The 16938-nt window shown below is 43.1% G+C and overlaps 1 protein-coding gene across 5 annotated transcripts in view; it reads left to right on the top strand.

Moving 5' to 3' along the window:
- Positions 1-41: 41 nt before the first annotated feature.
- pi4kaa (phosphatidylinositol 4-kinase, catalytic, alpha a) overlaps positions 42-16938 on the top strand; it is a 33833-nt gene continuing 16936 nt past the window's right edge. For 3 of the 5 annotated variants that reach the window (XR_011311009.1, XM_069701090.1, XM_069701082.1), the window contains exons 1-30: positions 42-241; positions 3267-3383; positions 3515-3608; positions 4021-4109; positions 4536-4608; positions 4701-4954; positions 5055-5121; positions 6440-6588; positions 6671-6736; positions 6829-6925; positions 6999-7190; positions 7541-7641; positions 7923-8052; positions 8146-8275; positions 9648-9743; positions 9858-10041; positions 10363-10463; positions 11224-11392; positions 11847-11897; positions 12057-12165; positions 12800-12936; positions 13779-13912; positions 14006-14088; positions 14182-14252; positions 14604-14728; positions 14850-14931; positions 15872-15955; positions 16104-16193; positions 16333-16452; positions 16747-16839. Coding sequence is in view for 4 of the 5 variants with exons in the window: in XM_069701090.1 (XP_069557191.1) it covers positions 143-241; positions 3267-3383; positions 3515-3608; positions 4021-4109; positions 4536-4608; positions 4701-4954; positions 5055-5121; positions 6440-6588; positions 6671-6736; positions 6829-6925; positions 6999-7190; positions 7541-7641; positions 7923-8052; positions 8146-8275; positions 9648-9743; positions 9858-10041; positions 10363-10463; positions 11224-11392; positions 11847-11897; positions 12057-12165; positions 12800-12936; positions 13779-13912; positions 14006-14088; positions 14182-14252; positions 14604-14728; positions 14850-14931; positions 15872-15955; positions 16104-16193; positions 16333-16452; positions 16747-16839 (3387 nt within the window). In the remaining variant the exon portion in view is untranslated. The remainder of the gene's footprint in view (positions 242-3266; positions 3384-3514; positions 3609-4020; positions 4110-4535; positions 4609-4700; positions 4955-5054; positions 5122-6439; positions 6589-6670; positions 6737-6828; positions 6926-6998; positions 7191-7540; positions 7642-7922; positions 8053-8145; positions 8276-9647; positions 9744-9857; positions 10042-10362; positions 10464-11223; positions 11393-11846; positions 11898-12056; positions 12166-12799; positions 12937-13778; positions 13913-14005; positions 14089-14181; positions 14253-14603; positions 14729-14849; positions 14932-15871; positions 15956-16103; positions 16194-16332; positions 16453-16746; positions 16840-16938) is intronic. The other 2 variants (XM_069701073.1, XM_069701064.1) reach the window with 1 other exon arrangement.

Below are 16938 nucleotides of genomic sequence, written 5' to 3'. Positions count from 1 at the left end.
CGCTTTTTTTTTTTTTTTGGACCGTGCGCTCGCCGTAGTTGTCAGTGCGGACTGTCAAGTCAGTCGGAGCTCGGTCGGGGCGAATGAAAGAAGAAGAAGGAGATGCTTGCGCTTGCGTAGGACCACCGAGGCGGCGTCAAACATGTCACTGAACGGCGGAGGAAGCCGAGGGTTTTACTTCAACACCGTCTTGTCCCTGGCTCGGTCGTTGGCCGCTCACCGGCAGGCGCCGATAGAAAAGGTACCGGTCCGGTTACGGTTCGCTAAGCGAGCAGCGCGACGAGCTAAATACCTCAAAAGAGTCTTTGACATCCAGGCCCGACCGAAACTTCGCCTCTCTCGCGCTTTTAATGTGCGCTATGAATCAAAAAAGAAAGAAAGAAAAAAAAAAGCCAGCAAACCCCGTCTTTCAGTTTGCCAATATATGATTCTTGTTGTCATTTAGTGATTTAAATGGCGGGTTTGTAGCTGACGTTAAACGGCTAACGTTAGCTGTTTTTAGCCTGGAGTTAATCTGACGTAAAAGGAAGTCGATCTTTTTTTTTTTTTTTTTTTTTTAACGACCTAAATGTCGAAATTACCCTTCAGGATTAATTTTTACTTATTAATTCATACACGGAGAAACTAGGAAACTAAACGATGTCCTCTCGCCCTGATGTAAACATTGTATCATCAATGCTTTTATTTTGATAGCCTTCAACAGAAATGCTGCCAAAAATGGTATTTGAGTGGATGAAGCGTGTTTTGTTGTTGTTGTTGTTGTTGTTTTTTAAAGCTGTGATCTTTGCCTTAAAAAGACTAATGTGTTGAGCAAATACCGTCTGCTCAGGTTATTTTAATTACACACAAAGATGTGTTATCACAGCTATTAAAATCTATGTGAACGTCAAGGGTTGGAAAGGATTCGGTTGGCAGCTTTTAAAAAAATGTGTGACCCTACCTGAATACTCGAGGAGATAATGCTTGAAAATGCTGATTTCTGGGTGACAAAGTCAAGTGTTGACGTGTCTGGCACAGACTGACATGCAGGAAATCTGTGGGAAGGTAGTAACCCAGTATATCGTTTCAAAAGTGGGTAAATCTGCCTTCTCTAGTGCCGTTTGTGTCGGACTTCGCGTGATCTTGGAGGCGACAGGATTCCCAAACAGGTTTAATCAGGTCCTGAAAGGGAGGTGGAACAATTTTCACATTGTCTTCATAACCCAGAGAAATAATACAAAGATCTGTGATTAAGGAACAAGCCGGGACAGGAAGGGTAAAGGAGCGCGGGACGGAGGAATTACAAAACACCCAACGTATGTAGTCGCTATTTAAACAAGCGCAGAGACGGGATTTCATCTTGCAAAAACGTGTGGGGTGGAAGTATTTCGTTGAACTGGATTCAGCGTTAAAGACACGTCCTCATGCAGAGCTGGAACTTTTAAGTGTTCCTGGCTCGGACTGTTAGGGTTTGTGGGATTAAACTGGAGGGCCCGCTCGTCAGGGAGACTTCAGAGAAGCAGAAGCAGGCAGAGATGAAACTGATCAGCAAAAAAAAACCACAAACTGAGGTTAAAAAAAAAAAAGGGGGAAATGTTGGAACAGGAAGTACATCCTTATGGTGAAAGAGCTGCGGTGGCCTGTCGGGACGTTATATTATTGTGTGGTTGGTTTGTGTCAGTTAGCGGATTGATAATTAGTCTGGGTGGTTTGTTTCTGCTTCAGTCTGTCTGTTTTGACTTCTGAACATTTGCATGTAATGAGGCTACTTTCTAAAACCACCAAAGGGTTCAGTCGAGCAGCAAATTGTCGCATACTATCAGCTGAAATCAGAAAATGTGTGGCCTTTTATTTTTCGAGCTTCAACTCGGTCGTTAAAAATAGAGTCCGATTTTTCATATTATTCATCTACATAACCGTCCTGCCGCAGGGGGAGGAGGAGGAGACGCATACAGATCACACTCATGTATTCTGGGACTAATTGAAAATGAGAAAATATTCAGATGATGTATGGACAGAGTTTTAATAAGAGGCTGTGATGACGTGTGTGGTGCTACGATTAGGTAATCTGACTCCAGAAGATGAGGACCACTACTCTATAAAAAGCACCGTATTGTATGAATTCAGATTTCCATTTATTTAAAAAAAATGTACTTCGCAACTGTGTATTTTGGACGAGTCGTTTGGACCTCTGTAAGTTTGTGATGTCACAAACTGGCGCTGATGTCATGTCGCTGATATTAGTGCGTCTCAGACTGGAGATATACTTTCTTTAAACCGTACAAGCCTTGTGAATCCTCGCCTGTTTGTGGCGTTGTTTTTGCAAATCTTTAGAAATTAAAGCAACGCGTTCACAATATGTAATATACACTTGACCTGTAGGGGCAGTATGGAGCTGTGACAGAGTCAGAGACCTGCGGAACTAAATGGTGATATAAAACTGTAGAGATGTTGTTTTTTTTGTTTCTTAAAACCAGATAAATAGCTTCTTGTTGAGATCAAGACTGAAAATAAAACACCAGAAAACGACCTTTAAGTGGCGACGGAGAAAAACGATCACGAAGAACTGATGTAAAGAGGACTGCTCTATCGCTATTCTCAAGAGAGACTCTGAAATGTCATGAAAAATGGAGAAAAAAAACCATCACAAAGGCACCAGCAAAACTTTTATGTGGACGTATTTTAAGTTTCATCAATGAGTCATGATGATGGAGAGAGTTAATCACTCGTTAAAGTTGTTGCTCGTCGTCGTCTGAGCGGAAGAACGACCTCTTTTCTTCCAGTGGATGCCCGATCCGCCTTTTGCACTTTTATGTAACGGGAGAATCCAATTAGTCAAATTCCTTCGAGGCCTTTTTCTTTAAAATGCTTCCAGAAGTCGGTTTTCAATAAGAGGCTTTAGGCACAGAATCCCAATCATTTTCTCCTTAGTTCTGTTTTTTTTGGCTCCGACGCGAGAGCTGAGGAGCTCTTCAGCTCTTAAAATCAAACGCGAAATCACTTTTAAAGGGTCCTGAAAACGCGCGGGAGGTCAAGGTCTCACTCTCTCTGTGTTTCGATGGCGGTTAATCCCTCTCTGAGCTTAACTCTGGCCCAATTAACGCCACAGGCGGGACGGAGGCTCGTTTTCCTGAAGCTCGTTCAGCCAGAGAATAATCACGCTCACTAATGGAACTAAAACCGTGTCGCCTTAATCCCCGTGGGCTCCACTTAAAAAAAAAAAAAAAATATATATATATATATATATATATATGTGATTTTGACCCAAACGGTGTCCCCTCCGGCAGGTCCAGAAGCTACAATGCATGTGTCCCGTGGACTTCAGAGGAGTCTTCCAGCTGGACGAGAGGAGGAGGGACGCTGTGATCGCACTCGGCGTCTTTCTAGTCGAGTCGAACCTGCAGGTAAACGACCTCAAACTCCACTTCGGGGTGTTTTTTTTGTTTTGTGTGTTGTTGTTTTTTAATGCTAACGGTGGAGTTAAAAGATGCTGGTTCGCGAATGCCAACGTGTTCTGAAATTACTTGTGTTGCAGCACAAAGACGCGATCGTCCCGTACGTGATCGGGCTGCTCAAAGGACTTCCTAAAGTCCACTGGATCGAAGAAAGCTCAGAACGCAAAGGAAGAGGTGCGTAATAACGTTAGATTCAAACCGGATGTCATTCCATGTAATTATTATAATTATTAAATATTTTTTTTGAGGTAGTTTAATTTTTTTTTACCATATCGTTTAATCCATACACTAATTTCTGCAACGATATTTAATTTACCGTGCACGCTGAGCTAATGTAGTAGAAGCTGGCGGCTAACAGTTAGCCCAGGAGCTGGCCAATTAGCCTGTTAGCTCCGGCATGTAAACAAAGAAAGAAACGGTGGTCAAAAGAACAAAATCGGTTTCACATTCGGCTAACAGCTGACAAGAACAACGCCGAGATGAGCCGGGTCGCTGGTGTCGTGACGGTGTTGAATCTGGACAGCATAAGCGTGATAACACCCCGGCGTTGTACTGTCGTCGTTACTTATTACTTGCTGTCTTGCAGAAACTCTCCCGGTCGCAGAGAACTTCAGCTTCTGTCTCGTAACACTTCTCTCCGACGTCGCCCAGCGCGATGAAACCCTGCGAGGAGAGGTGCGTGGCGAAAGAGCCTTAATGTGTGAAAACGAAACACCCGACATGTCAATGGACTCATCTTACAGTCTGTATCTGTTTCTGTAACTGTGAGGATGTTTCTTCATTTGGAGATGTGGATGGATTTTACTCTGACTGGGTCTTGCATATAAAAAATATATATAGAGATACTTTAATAATCCCTCAAGGGGACATTTTGTAGTTACAGTAGCATGTACAGGGAAATACTTTTTTTTTGTATTTTTTTTTTAAAGCAATAAATTACAGAATATAAGATAGAGGTAGTAAAAATATGAATATAAAAAAAAAATGTTAAAATGCACATTATATACAACTTGTATTCAAATACAAATAGAATAATATTAAATTGAACTAAACTAAACAACAGTGCAACGTCTTATTGATGTCATGACTTTGTTTTTTAAGATCCTGGAGACAATCATGGAAATCATGCAGATTCTTCAAGATATCTGTAAAAACCCGGAGGCTCATGATAAAGGTACGCCGACATCGGACGCCTCACGCTTCCTTTGTGCGTTACTTCCAGGTGTTAACATGTCCTCCGCTCTATGCCCCTCCCTCCCAATCCAGAGTACCTGTGCAGGTACACCGTCCCCGCCCTGCTCGGCGTCGCCCGAGCGTTCGGCCGCTACAGCAACACCGACGAGCCGCTGCTGTCCAAGCTGTTCCCCCGGCCGGTGGCCCCCCTGCTGCCGACGAGCGACGACAGCGACGCCGTCCGCCGACGCTCCTTCAGCGACTTCCGCTCCATCCTGCCGAGCTCCCTGCTCACCGTGTGTCAGGGAGACACTCTGAAACGCAAGAGCTCCTCCGTGTCGCAGCAGGTAACGAACGGTCAGGGAGGGAAAACGGGGAAAAGATAACAAACCCTCGCGACCCGCGGCGGAAAAACAACCAAACGGCATCCTCCGTTTCTTTTTTCAGGCCAGTCCGGAGAGAGCGCCTCTGACGCCCATCTCCCCCGCTGACCCCTCTGCACAGTACTTCGAAGGTAACCTGCACTAACAGAAGAGCTTGAGTTTTAAAGGGGAAAAACGGTATCATGCACATTTCCAGGTCCATATTTTATTCTGGGGGATCTACTGGCATCTCTGTATGATTTTAGTTTTATGCAGCCTCTCCTTTCAGACTCTGTCCACAGACTGAAACATAAAGATGGACGACGTGTCACCAGTTTCTTCTTTTTCATGTTAGAACCGGGCGCAGCGGTCTTGCACTGTCATTAGTAACCAGTCATGGACGCTCGGTTATAACGACATCATCTTCTGATCGAGTCCTAATATCTAATAAATGCTGGAGTTATTTTCAGAAGGAGGGAATGTACCTAACGACACCATGATGACTTGTGGAAAACATTGACTGACTTTCTATTTCAGCAGAGAACTTGATGCTTTTTAAATGGGAGTCTATTGGATCCCGTCCCCTATTGGCCCTCAGTGGTACTGCACATCAAGGCTTTTCTGCATTGGCTTTACTTTTTCAATTTTTTTTTATACAGTCTATAGCGGGCCTTATGACCTATTTTGCAACCGGCCACCAGGGGGCGATCACGATATTTTGGCTGAGGAGCTGTTATGTTCTGAAACGTGGAATTTCAGCTCCTGTTTCTTTGAGCTACCCAGAGATTTCTCCACCAGTAAAAAAAAAAAAAAAAAAAGCTTAGCTGCAGCACCCAAGCCCATTTGGACACCAACCAAGCCAAATGAATGCAGATTTATTGTGTAGAGCATCACAACTAACTAAATGCTGTAGTTGTTCCTCACCTGACTTCTTTTAAAAAAAAAAAAAAAAGTTTTGTCTTTGAGCTTTTTTATCATCTGCTTTAGCCTTTCAACAAAAATTTTTTTTTAAATTGAAAATTTTACCCAGATATGGTGACAGTAATGGTTAATTTTTTTTTGTTGCAATTGCATATTTTTAGATGAAAATTGTAGTTTCTTTTTTGGAGAAAAACTTCTCATGCCTTCTTAAATGCATCCACCCGAGTCTTCCACAAACTCTGTCAACCCTCCCACTTCGTCCCACTCTCTAGATGCTCCAAAAACATGCAATCAGTTGTTCGATTTCACCTTCTTTTTTCTTTTTTTTCTCATTCTCTACTCAAAATGTCAACTTTTTAAGAGCATCCGTAAAAACTCAAGTCTGATTCTGAAATCTGGAAATGGTTGGCAAACGGCAAATAGGTTGTTGTGCAATCGGAGCCTTTTTTCCACATACGTTCACGTCAAGTTTTTGTAACTTTAACTTTATATAACATCAACTTCTGACAGATCATCACAGAGATCACCACCTCTTCCTCCCTCCTTCAGGCTCGTACCTCCCCGACGGCAGCGCGGTGGACCCCGACTACTACTTCTCCACCATCAGCTCCAGCTTCTCCCTCTCCCCGCTGTTCACCGGCAGCAGCGCCGGGGAGTTCCACGTCCCTCTGGACATGCTCAGGCAGCTCCTCCACATGGTCAGCAGCAGCAGCAGCATCGCTCAGCATCCGGTCGATGTGTCGTACAGGAAGTGAACTCTCTTTGTTTCTCCTGAAACAGGTCAAGGAGCTTGTCTCCGAGTCGTTCTTGAAGTCGCTGGATGACAGTTTGTCAGAACTTGTGGAGGTACGACTCTCAAAAAAACCAAAAAACACTCAGAAGTTTGTTTTTCTGTCTTTTTTTCAGACGACTTGTTTATTGTTGTTCTTCCGCTGCAGATGAATCCCGGTTTCCATCGCTACTACAAAACCTTCAGCGACCCTCTGTATGTGGCCATATTTAAAATGCTGAGAGACACTCTGTACAACATGAAGGGTAAGGAGATCTCGGTTCATTTATGCATGGTTAATATGTCTGACACTCATGTCGATGTGTTTTTCCCCACCAGACCTGCAGACGGACTTCGTGAAGGAGGTTCACGACTTCGTCCTGGAGCAGTTCAGCAGCAGCCAGTCGGAGCTGCAGAGGATCCTCCACGACGTCGAGTACCTGCAGAGCGAGCTGAGCCCGCTGAAGCTGCGCTGTCAGGCCAACGCTGCCTGCGTGGACCTGATGGTGTGGGCGGTGACCGAGGAGCAGGGTGAGACGCGGGTTCATGTGTCCGAGGCGTCCGTCTCAGGAGTCTTCACTTCAGTCTCCAGATCACTCAGAAGGAGTCCTGACGGGAGCTGGAATTGGCTTCTATTCAAATTTGAGAATACAGTTTGTGACATTTGTTTGTCAAATTGCTGAGTCATACAGTGTCCCACATACATGGTTCAGATATTGGCAGATTCTAGATAATCTCATCTTCACAATTAGAAAAAAAAAATCTCTCTACTGACAATGTTTTATAGTGAGTAAAGTGTATTGTAACCACGATGCATGCTGATTTTGCACTCAAAATAAAAATATAAATTGAATGAAAGTATCTTTTTTTTTTTTCACCAGGAGCTGAGAACCTGTGCACCAAACTGTCAGAGAAGCTGCAGTCGAAGACCTCCAGCAAAGTTATCATCGCCCACATGCCGCTCCTCATCTGCTGCTTACAGGTAAGAGTTTACCTCCATAAGGAAGAGAGACTTCATGTGGAAGTGTGCGTGGGGAAAAAAAAAAAAGTTTTCTTTTGCATAAATCTGTCTCCACCCCTGTGCTTTACCTACAAGTCAAAATGTCTGCTGGGAAAAACACGCAGCAGCTAACATGCTAAAATGGTCATCATGTGAATTGATATCCATTTAACTTTCACAGCTAGGAAGAAAACTTAAAGATGGGTCTAAACATTTTTTAAATGTTGAATATTGTGGTACTCATGCCGCGTGTCTGTGCTCAGGGTTTGGGTCGTCTGTGCGAGCGCTTCCCCGTGGTGGCCCACTCCGTCACCATGTCGCTGAGGGACTTCCTGGTGGTGCCGTCTCCGGTCCTGGTGAAGCTCTACAAGTATCACAGCCAGTGCACTGCAGGTAACAAACGGCACGCCGAGCAGCCGCCCGCCGGGCGCTCCGCCGCCGAGCGGACACGCTTCTTTTAATGTTTTCCTGCATCGCGTTCGACAGGGGCGGGCGAGATAAAGATCCACGTGACCAACGAACATTCCCAGTCGACCCTCAGCACCCACCCCAGCAAAAAGAGCCAGCCGTCCATGTACGAGCAGCTGCGGGACATCTCCATCGACAACATCTGCAGGTCGGATCACCCGCGCACGCATTAACAAGAAGGATTTTTAATTTTTTTTTATTTCGCAGTTTGGCGAGATAAAGGTGTAAAATCACGGCTCGTTTAAACCCCCAGTAGAAATACAGAAGCTCTGGGATTTATGACGTCGTGTGCAGTCCCAAAAAAGTCCAAAATTATTGCTGATCTGAAAAGAATTAAAGGAAATAACACACTGAAAGTATGTTTCACCTCACGCTTATAAAGTGTTTGCACTGCAACTGCAACAGGTAGTTGATTAATACATTAAATGATAATTGATGAATTGTTTTAAGTCATTTTTAACGAAAACATTTTAAGCACAAAATTATTTTTTTTTTTTTTTGTCCTCCGTGATATTAAATTGAAAATCGTTCGCTTGTGGACTGTTGAAAACATTTTTAAAAATATCTTATTTTAAAGGCACCATGCACAGTTTAAAATATAAATGTCATCATTTAATACAACATACCAGATTACAAATAATTAATCTTTTGTCAAACAAGAACAGAAAGAAAATACACAATAACAATTCAAATTTAAAAAAAAAAAAAAAAAGGACACACAAAACTTGTAGTACACGGCTACACATAACGGTTCCTCCGGGAAATCAAAAAAAATCTTGCCATCGTAATTAACTCAAGCAATCAACGCAATATTTGCAGAAGCAAATGTTTTGGAAAATTCTGGCAATTTTTCAGCAAAAATGTTTGCCATCAGAAGCTGTGCTGAAACTTAGTTATTAAAAAAAAAAAAAGAAATCGCAATTTTTTTTTCCTTGACTTTTTATATTTATCAATTTCACAGCAAAAAATTAACCTAAAACTTTGCAAATTACATCGACATTACTGAGAAAATCCGCCGCAAAATCAAACAATTTTGATCGCATCGAATCACAAAAAAAAAAAAAAAACTGGTAGGAACAACACAAGTGTAAACTCATGAATTACAGGCAAGTCGTGACGACAGTGAGACAGAACGCTCAGTGAATGCAGCGTTTAACGGATGTTTAATGTTGGCTTTGAAAGTGCTGATAGATCTGCAGCTCCTCACATCTTCGGACAGGAAGTTCCACCGTGTTCGGCATATTACGGAGAAAGATGATGCAGTACTGTGAAAATGTATAAAATTTCGTATATAGAGGATATTATTCCAGATCTAATAGAATTTACTGAGTGAGGAGATGCCAAACTATTTAAAAGTTTTAGGCTGCACCTCAGATATTGCTCAACATTTTACGGCCGTTAAAACGAGGAGAGGAGTCATTATTTGTATTGAACGCTGTTCAAGCCCACTGATGAACCTCACTGCTGCTTCCTGTTGCGCACCGGTCTTGAACCCCCGGTCTCTTCCGTCTGCCCCTCAGGTGCCTGAAAGCCGGCCTCACTATGGACAACGTCATCGTGGAGGCGTTTCTCGCCAGTCTGTCCAACCGTCTCTACATCTACCAGGAGAACGACAAGTGAGCTGAAACACGATCATCCGCTCTCAACGTCTCAAATTAATAATAATTTAAAAAAAAAAACAACAACACGAGTCCGTCCTTAAAGCTGCTCCGCTCCGCTCCGTTCCCCAGGGACGCTCACCTGATCCCGGACCACACCATCAGAGCTCTGGGTCACATCGCCGTGGCGCTGCGGGACACACCCCGAGTGATGGAGCCCATCCTGCAGATCCTGCAGCAGAAGTTCTGCCAGCCTCCGTCGCAGCTCGACGTGCTCATCGTCGACCAGCTCGGCTGCATGGTCATCACGGGAAACGTGAGCATCACCGGGACGTTATTTCACATCGATCTGCTCTGGTTCAGGATGTTGTTCTTGTAGCTCGGAAGCAAATTATGATCCAATATGCAGACGAAGGCTCCAAACACTCAGGGGAGGTTTTCAGTGTTTTTAAAAAAAATTATATGTTTATAGAGTTAAACTTCTTGAGATGATCATTTCAATATTTCTAGATTGTGGATTTGTCATTTAAAGAGTTGAGGAGTCTTTTTTAATTTTTTAATTTTGAACTTTGTTTGATGTGGATTATTAATATTAACATTCATATAACTTTTCCTTTTCGGTTTTCTTTCGCTCCAGCAATACATCTACCAGGAAGTGTGGAACTTGTTCCAGCAGATCAGCGTGAAGGCGAGCTCCTTGGTTTACTCCACCAAAGATTACAAAGACCACGGATACAGGTGAGCAGCACCTTTCATAAAGGACCAAAGTCGTATGACGGCAGTATGATGCTGGGTACCAAACTTCAATAAACCAAACTGCTTCAATATTATCTACGATAAACAAAATTTGTGTCATTTGGTACCAAATTTTGACACCTCGGCTCCGTCCACAATAACACGCTCTCATTTTAAAACGCACAACTTTTGCTTTGTTTACAAACAAATAAACAAATAAACTGGAGACTTCTGTGTGCAGCCGGCTTGGAGGTGTTTAATAACTACTTCAACCAGGATGAAGTCACCGCCACTTAAATCAGGAATTTATTCTCTTCTTTCTCAGCCTTCATGTTTCAGCAGGCCAAAAACAAGAATAAAAAAATATTAAATTGAGAATTATCGACTAATATTCACTGTGTTTCACTCACTACTGGGCTGTATTAACTCCTATCTCAAGTAATTTCTTCTATTATACTATATTTATCTTTATTTTATTTGTTTTTGTGTATAGTCTGTGTACGTATTTATTCTTTTATTGCTCTTATTTTTTTCTAAAATATATATATTTTTTATCCATCTTATTGCATTTTATTTCATACGTATTTGTAAATTTGTTCACACTGTGTACATGCTTGCTGTGACGACTACATTTCCCCACTGTGGGATTAATAAAGTCGAAGCTAATCTAATACACAAAAAAAACCCACAAATAAAATAAAATAAAAATAAATAGATACAGTTTGGAGCATTAACGTTAAGAGCATCCCTCCTCTTTGTGCAGACACTGCTCGTTGGCTGTGATCAACGCTCTGGGGAACATCGCGGCGAACCTTCAGGCGGAGCACATGGTGGACGAGCTGCTGGTCAACCTGCTGGAGCTTTTTGTTCAGCTGGGCCTGGAGGGGAAGAGAGCCAGCGAGAGGGCGTCGGACAAAGGCCCCGCCCTCAAGGTGCCGTTCAGCACACACCCGCACGTGTCGATCGAAACGGTCGGGTTTATATGGCACATTTAAACACGCCGTGCTTTGACCAAAGTGCAGCACACCAGATGGACTTAAAAGAAATTAGGCCGTCAAAAACAAATAGGCTATACAATTTTTTTTGTTTAATTTTTTAAACCACATTAAACATAGTTGAAGTAAAGAGTAAAGAAGTAAAAGAACAATAGGAATCAACAACAATACACAAAATCGCAGAACCCCCGTAAACAAAAATGGATGGGCTACTTTTGCATTTCCTTGCAAATCCATTTTGTGTCACCTCGCGATAAATTTGGCGTCACTGCATTTCCATGTATTTTGTGCATCAAGTAAAAATGAAACGCATCCTGAGAGTTTCCACTGAAGGTCCAGCTGCTTCATTTAAAGGGAGAATTCACCTCTTTTCACTCCGCTGTGTCCGCAGGCGTCGAGCAGCGCCGGAAACCTCGGCGTCCTGGTTCCAGTTATTGCAGTGGTAAGTCATCTGGACTCTCTCAGCTTCCATCACAGTCATTTCTTCACCTTCTTTAGGAATCAATTATTTAGCATCGCACCGATACCCCGCAGGTCGATGTTTTCAGCGTACCTACCTCATTAACTGCAAAGGTTATCCTCTTCCTTCTTCTGCTGTCAGCTGACTAAGAGACTGCCACCGATTAAAGAAGCAAAGCCTCGTCTGCAGAAGCTCTTCAGGGACTTCTGGCTCTACTCTGTTGTCATGGGATTCGCTGTGGAGGGATCAGGTAGAAACAAGAATCATATTTTCTTTCTGTTTTTCACTACAGGACAAATGTTGAATTTATTTGCATCTCCATTCCAGTGTCTCTCTTGAGTCCTTAAATGTCCATTTTGAGTGTCCAACTTCCCCTAATTTCTCATAACAACCGTTTCACGTGGTGTTTACAGCGTTTTATTCAAATATCTGTAGCTCTTTCCCTAGAAAATTTACAGACAAACGGCACCAGACAGTTCAAAGGGAACTTGGATTTGTTGTTACACTTTGTTTACGATTTGTCAAAGCACAGTTATTTTCGATCAGGATCGAATAATCCACACGTCTCTAACTGTAACTTTTTGTTCTCGTAAGAAGTGAACCAAAAGAATTATCTTGCGAATTGGTAGATGTATGGTGTCTCTACCAAATGTAATGCCACTTATATACTAGTTTAATGTGTTAAAACTCTGATATAATGTTAACATCAGTCTTTTTCAAGAATTTATTTCTTTTCTTTAGTAATCTGTATTCTGCAGGATTTCATGTAAATTCACATGTTCCCAGGTCATCATTTCCTCTGTGCTTCTGGAGACTCTGCAGCTCTCCTTCCTTTTCCAAACCTCCTCAGGACTTTTAACATTTGTCTCTGTTGAAATGTTCAGGTCTGTGGCCGGAAGAGTGGTACGAAGGAGTCTGTGAGATCGCGACCAAGTCGCCGCTGCTCACGTTTCCCAGCGGAGAACCTTTACGCTCAGAGCTGCAGTACAACTCTGCACTGAAGAATGACACCGTCACTCCGGTACGAGCGCATTTACAAACATACTGTAGGAGGAAGTTCCTATGATGTGATGCACACGGAGGAAGTAACAACCTTCATGAGGAAGTATTCCGAGTGTCGTCTCTCGATCAACATCAGCACCCGAGTTCCACACGTTAACGTGACCGCCGGTACGTGAACATTTGTGATTTCACCGTGGACCTGAAACTGGAGCAGAGAAACATCAGATTTTGAGTAAAATTTTGTGGGAACAAAGTCTTCAACACGCCTGCTTAAGCCAAGTGTTCCTGAGCCCATGCAGTGATTTCTCCTGATTGTTCTTCTCGCCTGTGAGTGAGCGTGTTGGCATGTTGGAGAAGCCTGTTGCCATGGCGCCACAATTCAGGTTGTTCACAGTGAATGTTTTCCCTCAGAAGGTCACAGTAGAGCTCGGTGTTGACAGTCTGACCCTGGGGGGACGAATTCACGGTGACACAACCCCGCCAACGTCAAAGAAAACCCACCTGTTGTCTCCTGACCTGACGCGCCTTCTTCGGTCTTGGACGGTGAAGCTCCGCCTCCTCTTGAAACGTTGAACGTCACTCAGAACACTTCTCCCGGCTCGTCACACAAACTTTGCTCCAGTTTCAGGTCCGCGGTGGAATCCCAAATGTTCACGTAGCAGCGTTCACGTTAACGTGTGGAACTCAGGTGCTGATGTTGATCAAGAGACGAAACCTGGAATACTTCCTCATGAAGGTCGTTGCTTCCTGCTGCTCCGTATGCATCACTGCGCTGCGTTCAACAGGAACAGACTGAACTTTTTCATCACACCTCGTACTTTCTGTTCTGACACTCATTCATGGCTGATTATTGAATCTCAGGCGGAGCTGAACGACCTGCGTAGTACCATCATCAACCTGCTGGATCCTCCTCCCGAGGTCTCTGCTCTCATCAACAAGCTGGACTTTGCCATGTCCACGTATTTGCTGTCTGTTTACAGACTGGAGTACATGAGGTACGCCAACATGAAATCTGCATCATAAACACGAGCTCGACTTTGTACAGGGATTTTTAAAGAGTCACCCTCATTCTGCCTGGTTTTCTTCAGGATGTTGCATTCTCTGGACTCGGACCGTTTCCAGGTCATGTTTCGATACTTTGAAGACAGAGCGATACAGAAGGATAAATCTGGTGAGCACAGCAAACAAAAAAGATATAAAAATAGATAAATAAATAGTGTTTCTGCTTTATTTCTATCCATTAATGTTCAATATATCCTTGCAGGTATGATGCAGTGTGTGATCGCCGTTAGCGACAAGGTGTTTGAGGTCTTCCTGCACATGATGGCTGACAAAGTGAGACGTTTTCTTTTATAGCTTGTTTAGAGTGTTTCTTTGTTTCTCAACAGTCAAATTGTGTTTCTTTCTTTGCTTTAAAATAAAACATCAGGTTTTTAGCAGGTTAAAATTAAAGAAATACTGCATGTTTATGAAGGCTTTGCTCTGTAGAGGTGCAAAATATTAATATTTATTTGATAGGTCTCTGTTTTAAACAAACTTTGGACCGCTGGTAAAGGAAAACGTGACATCAGTTTAGACTTTACAGAATTGTGTTTGGCAATTTGCACCACCCTCAAACATTTGATTGATAAAGTCATCTTCAGAATAATCAATAATAAATCGACATAATCCTTTATTTTTTTTCAGGCTAAAACCAAAGCCCACGAGGAGGAGCTGGAACGCCACGCTCAGTTCCTCCTGGTCAACTTCAACCACATCCACAAGAGGATCCGCAGGGTGGCCGACAAGTATTTGTCCGGCTTGGCTGAAACGTGAGGGCGCATTAATACACGTGTTCATTTGCTGAAAACGTCGCACCGACTCTTTTATAAACCGTTTCAAAATGCGGGTTTGTAATCGGTGGTGTTCAACCGTGTTAATCTCCCCCCCCAGTTTCCCCCACCTGTTGTGGAGCGGCCGCGTGCTGAAGACCATGCTGGACATCCTGCAGACGCTCTCCCTCTCACTCAGCGCGGTAAGTGGTGACCGTGTGAACCGAGGTGGGTCAACTTCAGTAAGAAGTGTGCCAAATATAAAAATCACAGGGGGTTCGTGGCCGACACAGAATATTTTGTAATTTAATTAACTACAAATAACCGTGTAATATTAATAGTACGTCTACAAATTTATGTATATTTAGGGTCCAGAGAGAAGCTTTGAGGTTTTTTTTTTTAGCTTAACAACAGCAGGTGTGGACCAGGTGTTATCCTGTTGAAGTCAACCACAGCCCATGCTGTCACTAACACACGCGCGCACACACACACGCACAAATACACTCGCACGCACACTGACCCTCCTCATCCCCACACAATCCTGTCGCCAAGGTTGCGCACATAAATCGTCTATGACTCGGGCTCAAAGACTTTATATAAAAGTGCACGTAGCTTCCCGCTCTGAAAAGTGAGGCCGACGCGGATGTGCCGTGAAGTGCAATACCACCGACTGCCACAAAAAGTTTTCTGGCTCTATAGACTCCCATTTGACTTCTCTCATGAAATACAAAGTCAATAAATGTTTTCCACAAGTTATTTTTTCGTAGTTAGATAAAATCACTCCTTCTTATTAGTTTTCTGACGGTTCATCTGAAAATAATTCCTTCATTTATTAGATATTAGGCCTTAAAAAGCGGTATTTCTGTCTGATTGACAGGCCTGTGGTGCATTCAGGTTTCCGCTATCGGTAGGCTATAGGCATAGTGTCCTTGATTTCCCAATCAGACTGAGTTAGATCACCGCTCGTTCCTCCCCAGCTCCTCAGAAATGGTCACTTCTGGCTCCAAAAAAGCAAGATGGCGACAGCCGAAATGCATCCGGCCCACAGGCTGCAAGTTAAATAGGCCGAATTTAGACAGTGTAACATGTCTGTGTGTCTTTATACTTGTACATGACTTCAATACTTATCTTGATGCATTGCAGGACATTCATAAAGACCAGCCTTATTACGACATCCCAGACACACCGTACAGAATCACCGTCCCAGATACATACGAAGCCAGAGAGGTAATGTTATTTTATTCTGAAATTCATAATTTATTTGGCACTGACCACTGTATACTGTAAATACTGTAACTGTCCTCCCTCTGTATGTGTAAATCTGTCTGTTTCAAACATGTCACATATGAAATCATTTTTATTTCTATGATTGTAGAGCATCGTGAAGGATTTTGCTGCACGCTGCGGAGAGATCCTTAAAGAGGCCATGAAGTGGGCTCCATCTGTGACCAAATCCCACCTACAGGTGACATTTATTATGAAACATGTAGTTCTGTAAAACATAAAACCTCCGCATGTAGAGCTAATCATAAATACATTATCATAACTGTTTATATTATGGTTTTAAACTACTGCACCTTGTGTGTTTATTTTTTTTTTTTCAGGAGTACCTGAACAAGCATCAGAACTGGGTGTCGGGTCTCTCCCAGCACACTGGCCTGGCCATGGCCACCGAGAGCATCCTGCACTTCGCCGGTTACAACAGACACAGCACCACACTCGGGGTGGGTCGTGTGAGAACAGCTGTTTCATGGTTTGGTTTGTTTGGCGTGGCCGAATCACATCGCTTTACCTCGTCAATCAGACCAAGTTGTCATTTTGTTTTATATCCAAAATGTGGGCAGAAAATTTACGAAGAAAAAAAACGAGGGCTCCAGCACAACATACCACAGTATTATAATCTTAGTTATTTACCCAGGAGGTTGAAAACAATATATTTATTTATATTTTACATTTGACACTCGGTTCATGACCTTCATTTGACATTTTCTATCTTCTCTGCCATCTTTTTCTTTCAGTCCACTCAGCTGACGGAGAGACCCGCCTGTGTGAAGAAGGATTACTCCAACTTCATGGCCTCCCTCAACCTCAGGAACAGATATGCTGGAGAGGTAAAGTCATACTAAATATTATAGCCTGTGTCCACTTAGAAACAGCTCTGTAGCCAGCCGGAGGATTTATGTCTTCGGGTTTCTGTTCTCGTGAACGTG

Source organism: Brachyistius frenatus, unplaced genomic scaffold (genome assembly GCF_029030835.1).
Source record: "Brachyistius frenatus isolate BFR_SWC_R1_liver_20210118 unplaced genomic scaffold, ASM2903083v1 Contig_3, whole genome shotgun sequence".
NCBI lineage: Eukaryota > Metazoa > Chordata > Actinopteri > Embiotocidae > Brachyistius > Brachyistius frenatus.
Note: the sequence above shows the minus strand (reverse complement) of the source record. Positions and strands in the feature narration are given on the sequence as shown.